We start from the raw sequence: 8,308 nt of genomic DNA on the forward strand, positions 1-8,308 counted from the left end.
CAGGAAATCACTAGAAATGTCCCAAGGCAGACCATGCAGCTTGTGAATTGGAGCCCTAGCTTAGGGGTAGAATTTACGGTCCTGTTGATACTACCAGAAACCCTGACGTTGTGCTAGCAAGAACAGTGAAACAGTTCCCTTTAATTTGGAAAGCTTGTATTAATTTGTCTGTTATGACCAATTAGCATTGCCTCTGCTGAGATGAGCTTATGGCCTGAACTATGGCAAGTCCTTTCTGTGGCAGACTAGACTGAAGTCTGAAGATGGGGCAGTCACTGGCATTTATCTCATCAATGCAACAACTTAAGTAGAAAGTTAAACATGCACGTAAATGCTTTCAGATACAAGGCAAACATGAAGTGTATAGACAACCACCTCTTCTTGTAACCCAACACTCTTCCTCTGGCAAAGCATGCGAACTGCAAGATAACATTCAAATGCACTGGTATTTGCCTTGTAGCATTGCAACACAACACTGGAATCTACAAGCTTCATGAATATAACACACCTACAGAAAAAGTTTGTTACTGTACAACTAGGTGAACAATACAAGTACCTGACAAAACTGAAAAATTAAATACTACTTTAGTGGCCAAAACACACATAACTGTTATGCTTACGGTAACTGAGTGGTTTGAGAAACAAGTATTTGCATCTTTTCTCCTCTCCCCAAGTTTATTTACTCTTCAGTTTCTCAGTCCTGTCCTGATGCTTGTGCTAATTGCCTAGGACTTCTTATGAACAGAAGCAAGGAAAAAGAAAACAACCTCTAAAATAGTGTTCAAGAGGATTGGAAAAGCTGTTAACATTAGCTAACAGAAACCAATGTAACATCTGAAATGAGCTTAAGCTTGTTCGTGGCTTTCAAATGGGCTGCATTTCATTAACACTGCTTGCTACTCTATGGTCTGTTGAGCATTCATGACTTAAGATGTCAGCTACAGGTCTCTTACCTTTGGAGGCTTGAAAGGATATTCTGGTGTAAATGTGATGTCAAGGAAGAAAACACCTCCCTCATAGACTGAACCTGGAGGTCCTAGAATGGTTGATCTCCATTCGTAGATGTTATCACCTTTGGGGCCAGCACTGAGATAAAAAACACAAATGGTTTAGGACTATTACCACAGTTCAAATAAATATGACTTCTTACATTCTTCAGGTATGATACGGAAGAAAGTTTTCAGTGTTACACTTCATACACCACCTGAAATAAAGGCAGGGATAAAAAGTAGATTGAATGCTTCCAAGATCTCAGAGATCTTACCTTGACTAATGAGTGTTCCAGACTGCTTAGCAAAGCTGAGAAACTAGAGGTGGGGTATGGTTTTCAGCTTCTCTCTCCTGACATTTATAAGAGCAGCATTGCCCAGAACTACTCCTAAATGTGCTACACTATCTCAACACAACAGAGTTAAGTTTCAAAGAATGATTTCCTAGTGTATTTCAGAAATGGCTCTTCCAGCTCAGTCTTAATAAAACTGTAGCGCATCAAAGACCATACTAAATAAATTAAGGACTTATGTTGATTTTGCTAATCTTGTGCGTTCTTCAAAATTAAAATATATTCCTGTACTATTGCTAAACCAAGGCTCATGGTATAATTGAAGGAGGCCAAATACATGATGATACTCTTAAATGTCAAAATTTTCTACACTTTTATCATTTTGCTACACTGGCTTCTAAAACGAGGCCACATGAACTCATCCCATTGATACTGTTTGTACTGTGGAACTGTTTTTGTAAGGGGTATTAAAATCACTGTGTCAAATTAAAACAGCGTTTTCTCAGATCGGCTTTGTCTAATTCTAGATTTTCCCTAACCTGCCAGCAGCTCACCAAGAGCAGTACAGCTAAAGGTGTTGCCGAACACAAATGTTTGCTTGTTGAAAATCAGTTTTACTGAGATGCTCACACGCTTGTATTCTGTAGCGTGCCATATGTCACTGAGTATTTCTAAGTACAGCTCAACCTATAAAGGCATTAATGGTTTAGGACTCCATTGCTACCTCTTTCTTTCTGTGCTGCTATGGTATTTTTTCTGCAAGATGTCAGAGCTGAAAACTCCCTTTGCATAAAGGGAGGTGCTGACACAGCTTTTTCCATCATGGATGTGCTATGACTTCAGAAATCTCTTCTCCCCTTGTTCTGCAAGGGGCTGGATTTTTACAGCCCTAATACAATGAAAACCAGCCTTGCTCTTCTTTCCCCATTCTTTTAACAAGGCTAATATAAGACAGAAGGATAAAAAAAGGCTCTTTTCATATTATAACAATCATGGAGCAGTATTACTTGAGAAGGAAGGCAATCCAATAAATTCAATACATACATGACAATATGCATTTGATTAATGTGAAGGGAACCAGAGTAATTGCTAGGTGTTAGTAACAGTGTTACAAATAGAAATACAACTACGAAAACATAAATTCTCAACGTAACAACAGTGATCAGAGACATGCTTTTTTCCCCCGTTCTTTGCAGTACTGGTGAACATGTTCTTGACAGCAGGGGAATCAGGGGAGAGAAAGCCAGTTAATTCTGTTATCAAACCTAGAATTTTATTTTCAGATTAAACTAAAAATAAAAGTTCACAATATATTGGTGCTAAATAGTTCAACAACAGCGAAGCTATGACTAAAAGTGTGCTTCCAGGGGAAGGAAAGCATGTAAGAAAGCAGTAAAGGGAGACAGGTTCTCTGCAAGGCGAGGCACCAGCCACTGGGGAAAGATTTCTCTCCTCAGAACACAAAACCCTGCGCAGCTCAAGATCGGTACTAAATTAAAGTAAAAGCCATTCCATCCCGAGCACTCCCGGCATCCCGCTCCACCTCAATGACTTGTCCCTGTCCTGTGCAGGTCTATATATTTGGGCAGTCAGTATTCTCCAGCTACCACTTGTGCACTAGACTGGAAGAGCCTTGTATGTCGACAGGAAGCTCTACCTCTCCAAAGACACCAGCTTAACTGCACAAACTTACTGAAAAGGGCTCTCTGGGGCACCCTCAGCCACCACTCCAAGGAATCACCTCTTCACGTACGTATTAGCAACCTACTGACATGCTGTCATTACTGCGAGTTGCACCGGCGATCATCCTCCCCTCTCTCCCCTAAAGATGGAGCTACTGAACGGAACAGGCACTTGAGCTTTGTTAGCGCCGATTTACTGTTGGAATTTATATCACGAGACCGGCCCACGGGGAGCACTTCAGCGCTCAAGAAACATGATGCGTGATTAGCACTGAATATGGCCCTCTGAACCAACGAGAAATATTTCAGCATTTTGTATTTCATTTCCAGCTTCAACCCAAAGGACCGTCAATAAAAAAATCCCACAGACTTAAAAAATAATATATTATTATTTTTAATAGTCTTAGAAATCTCTTGTATCCTATTAGGTTTCCAATTAGAGCTATCACTGCATGCAAGTAACATACTGCCAGATCTCCGTAGTAAAAGAGTGCAACATCTTTGTAAGACATCAGTAGGCTTTAACAGTGATGTACTAAGCTTACCTTTTAAGCTTTTCAGAATTCAATTAACGGAGTTAAATAGCTGTAGATGTCCAATTTTTACATATTAACATTGATTTCTTATAAAGGAAAGACTGGAAGAGGAAGATGCAAGTCAGCTTCAGAGTGCAATATTGCTCGGATTTAAATTAGGATTAGGTAATATCAAGCAGCTCAAGAAGACCTAGTGCTTAATAGAAAAGTGACAATACTGGACCACAGCATAAGCGCAGCAGCATTAACTTTTGGTGGAGATATAAAGACTGTCAAAGGTTAAAGATTACATTCTTTGTTTAAAATCCTTGCAATTATCTGCTTCAAAAAGAAATTCACTGATGCATAGATACAGGGCTCACAGGCACAGCTGCCACCTTGCCTGATGTGTGTCACCACTGCTCAAATTAAGTGTCTAGATCTACTAAGGCAACATTTTGAAGCTGTCCAACATATGACCACTGGGAAGACAATTTTAACCAATTAAATAGAAATTGTTTCCACTGCGAGACAAAGAGTGTGAGATTAACAACTTTCTGTATTGAACTCAATAGCCCACAACCTCTTCACTTCCAAAGAAAGAAATGAGACAAAAGACTGGTAACGCAGAGCAAAAGATAACATCTGAAAGAAAACTGAGAAAAATCCCAACCTGTCATTACATCAGGCAGCATGTGCTACAGAGCGGTGCAACTGAGATCTCTTTTCCCTGGAAAAACAGTGATAGTGAAGATGCGCTGCATCCACTGCAACAACTGTTTCTGATCATTGCCATGTCTCTGGGCAGATGTTATGACAATAACGCTCGGTGCCAAGGTAGTGTTTGTTCAAGGACTCTCTACTTTTCCAAGTCTAGAAGCAGCAGTCTGAATGCTGCTGGTAAAGGCAAGGCAGAGAGAAAGTCTCAGCAGAGGCAAGGCCAAGCTCAAAGTTCTGCCTGGGCCAGTCCCAACCGGCCTTGTGTCGCTTTGGAAAAACCTCATCTTGCTCTGCCTCCCTTTGCTGGCAGGTGCCACGGTCTTTCTCAACTTAAAAACCAAACAGGTAGATTAGGAACACCGGCAGCAGAGGCTGGGGAGCAGAATGATGCCTAGGTAAACTGGCTGCATGCTCGGATGCCTTGCAGTACTGAGCAACTGTAAACCTAGGACTCTGCCTCCGAGATTAAGTGTTCATGGAGAAGACACACACACACACTTTTTCGCGTAGTCTGCAAGAACAGCCAGCCTGTGGCTTTTACATATTAAGCCAGCCAGATACCACCTCTACCACAGGCCTGCATTACGTGATACCACCCTGCTATTTTGCACACACAAACTCAGCTCCCTCCTCTGTCCAAGCATACCTGGGCAAATCATTCAAAGTATGCCTATGCCATGGTGGGAAGGCAGGATTTTTTGGTGTTCACCACATACAGCTCATGTACAAAAATCCCTGGGAACACACTGCTGGTACTTTCCAGGAGAACGACTCAGAAAGAGCCCACTATCTACGTCAACTTGCTAGTACATTTGGAAACTACCTGGTCCTTTCTAGGAGTTGACCAAATGGTAACATAAACTTTTCCTCTAGTGAAAATACAGCCTGCTGAATACTTTAGTTCCTCTTCTTTGAGGTCTAGAAAACATGCAGATCACTGTAGTGATAAATCAGCCAAAATGAGTTGATGCTACAGACACTGGCTTAATACCCTGATATACCAAAGCAGCACATATTCCTTTTAAAAGCTAACTAATTTAGCAGAGTAGTTTAAAAACGCGAGATGGCTATCCGTCAGGGTGATGAGAAGGGCAATTTCATGGTATGCCGAAATAAATAACAGCTAATGAAAAACTACAATGTGCTTCAGTTAAAACCACAAGTAACAAAACCACGAACTCATACTCCAACTATTTCATATCCCTAGATGCTATTTTTGAGGCTATTTTGCCCTGAACAGGAAGAGTCTGATGCAAGTAGCTAAGCTGTTCTGAAGTTGCACACTTGTGGAAAATAAATATAATTTCCAAAAACACTGCAGACATGACCTTTTCCAAGGGGCATAGCTCAAATCAGAAAGCAAACAACATACTAACAGCACATGGGAATTCCAAGGTGGCAGAAAACGTAATGATCTCCAGCATAAAGCTGCACCATTACAAACTGATAGTAACATCAATTTTTTGTTGTTTTATTTTGTAGTAAGAAACAGTGAATGACTGAACATGGAATTGCATCTTGGTCATGTACACATCACCTTACTAGGCAGCTTTTGGAAGTACTTAGAAAAAAAAGACCTTCTAACAGTCCACTTTCTTTTTTTCTTCCCTTTTTTCTTTGTTTTTAAAGATGCAAGCCCAAAATGCATTACAAATTTTGACAGGCAGGGAGGCAACATATCATTCTCACATGAAGTTCTGGTGCACCTTGATTTTCCCTCCTAATCCACCCTGTTCCTGACCTCAGGGTAAATACTCTTTTTTTTCTGGTAGTCCACCGAGTGGGTCCACACTGAGCTCGCTCACCTACATGGTTAGGCTGAATCTGGTGCATAGATTGCAAAAGTATCCCACAAGTCCTAGATCACTGGAGGAGGCAGCAGGGTCTACAAAGAAGCAGGACAGCTCATCCAGCTCAGCCACTGAAAAAAACCACACACTTGCAAAATCCCTCATTCAAAGAAATTTTGCTCTACAGATCTTTAAGCAAGCTGTGTTAAAAATGGAAATGTCAAAGAACAGAGCTAAAACCAACGAAACAAAAAAGCAGCTGATCTTTTGGCCACAATGCCACTTCAAAAAATCCATATTAATGCATAGCTCTAACTTCAGAAATAAATTGACACCCTCTGCACGTTTTAGCTACCAAAATCCATTATTATTATTTTTATTACTGGATGGAGTGCCGAGACACTCCATTCACAGACAGGACCCCACTATGCTAAACATGCTACAATGCAATCCAAAGGCTCATGTACACAACTTACACAGGTTTTTCAATTACAAAATAAGCATTAAAACATTACACAGTTATTAGAAAGAAATTCAACCAGACAAGAAAGAGGTAGTTAAAGGGATACCCTGGGCCATCCATTAAATTATCATTTTTCAGTCAAGTAATTTAAAAGTGGGATATAATTTTTTTGCCTCCCATTTTTAATCAAAGAATGGAAATGAAAGAAAAAAAAAAAAAAATCACACCACCACCAAACCTCTCCTGGGCAACCATGGAAAGTTAAAGGTAACATACTGAATTACCACTTGACTACGTGAATCAGAGTGGTATTTTTTGCCCACTCTCTTTATACACAGCCAAGCTGCTCCTCTGTGTTAACGTTAGCTAAAAATGATGGATTGACCATAGGCAAAATACCTACGAGCTCAATAAGACACACAGGGAAAGACAGCAAGAGAAAAAGTTGCAGCTGGCTTTAATTAAAACATAAGAAGGGAGCAAAGGAGGGAAAGAAGAGGTAAGTGAGCAAGGATGGAACATTATACTGCCACAGCAATCCAAACTATAAAATTGTGAAAACAGAACCTAATTTTCCCTCTAATGCATGTTCAGGGGCATGGTTTTCAAGTACAAAGCAGTAAATATTATTATTTTTCTTGTAACTCATTGAAGGTATTGTATTTTCTGTCTTAAATTTAAAATGGCAGTCACAATATTATTGCACAAGGGTAAGTACCTTACAAATCCCACCACATTTCTAACAGAGAAGAGCATGCAAAAAATTTCTGTTTTAGCATCTGGGAAAGCTTTTCCCCTAAGTATCAGACTAATGTAAAATTGGGAAGGGGAGGTTTGAAAAATTGCACATAAATTGCACAAAGCTTAAACTGGAGGATAAAAGGTGCAGCGAATTACATTCTTACGAGGTTAAAAAAGGAACTAAATAACTAAATAGCTCTGATAATGAAGCCGATAAGGTGTTATGCAGGGATTTATGAGACTTCAAGGAAAACCCTTTCAGGGGGATTTCTTTGTGGGAAGAAAAAAAAAAGACCAGGTTTTCCAGTTTATATAAAAAATACTTGGCAACAAGATCACACAACAACCAAGAGCCTTATCGTTGCCAAGATCTCACTCTTTTCAATTACATCAGGAAGAGAAATGCCCAGGAGTACTCGCAAATTTAGGACCTTCACCTGAAATATTTCAGTCCTTGCAAATTATTACTGTGAAGTTACGACCAAACTACTTGGTGAAAAGGCCAACCCTCTTGAATATTTCCGCTGCAGAGTTTGATTTTTAAACCAGGCTTCAAAGATTTAAAATAAAACCTCAGTTAACGGGGAGGTCAGGAGGAGACTTACAATATTCTCAGGGGGGTGCTGCAGCTCTATTTAGTTTAACAATAATCACTTCAATTTAGGAGCAAGTCCTCATAAAAAGGTTCAAGAGAAATTAATCTATTTAGCATTGGTTCCAAAATTGAAAATAAATCCAGCCTGCTCAGCTCTCAAAGGCTTCTGTTTTTCTTTGCAGTGGCTTCTTCTTAGCCTTCTCCACCTCAAAGCACTGGAAGTTTGTCCCACTACATGTAGGAACATTTTCAGTGTCCAACATGACTACAGAGAGGCCGACTGTTTCTGCAGGTCTGTGGCTTTAGTACGTAGAGTAGGCAAACACAGAAAATGTCAGACTAAGTAGTCAATGAAATTATTTTCACTGTATGCAAATCCATTTTCCTTTTCTCCTCATAGTTATAGCTTGACACCGTGACAAAATATTAAATAAATTAAAATGTACTGGCTTATATTTGACCTTGCATCTCCCATTAAATAATACCCTGCACAAGAAACAATAAAACAAATTGGGAAAGA

The 8,308-nt window shown here is 39.8% G+C and overlaps 1 protein-coding gene across 1 annotated transcript in view; it reads right to left on the reverse strand.

The window, feature by feature from the left end:
* LOC104126119 (ubiquitin-conjugating enzyme E2 E1) overlaps positions 1-8,308 on the reverse strand; it is a 46,948-nt gene that overhangs the window by 8,011 nt on the left and 30,629 nt on the right. The window contains exon 4 of the mRNA XM_009638630.2: positions 954-1,086. Coding sequence (XP_009636925.2) covers positions 954-1,086 — 133 coding nt within the window. The remainder of the gene's footprint in view (positions 1-953; positions 1,087-8,308) is intronic.

Source organism: Egretta garzetta, unplaced genomic scaffold, assembly GCF_000687185.1.
Source record: "Egretta garzetta isolate BGI_Z169 unplaced genomic scaffold, ASM68718v1 scaffold94, whole genome shotgun sequence".
Lineage (NCBI taxonomy): Eukaryota > Metazoa > Chordata > Aves > Pelecaniformes > Ardeidae > Egretta > Egretta garzetta.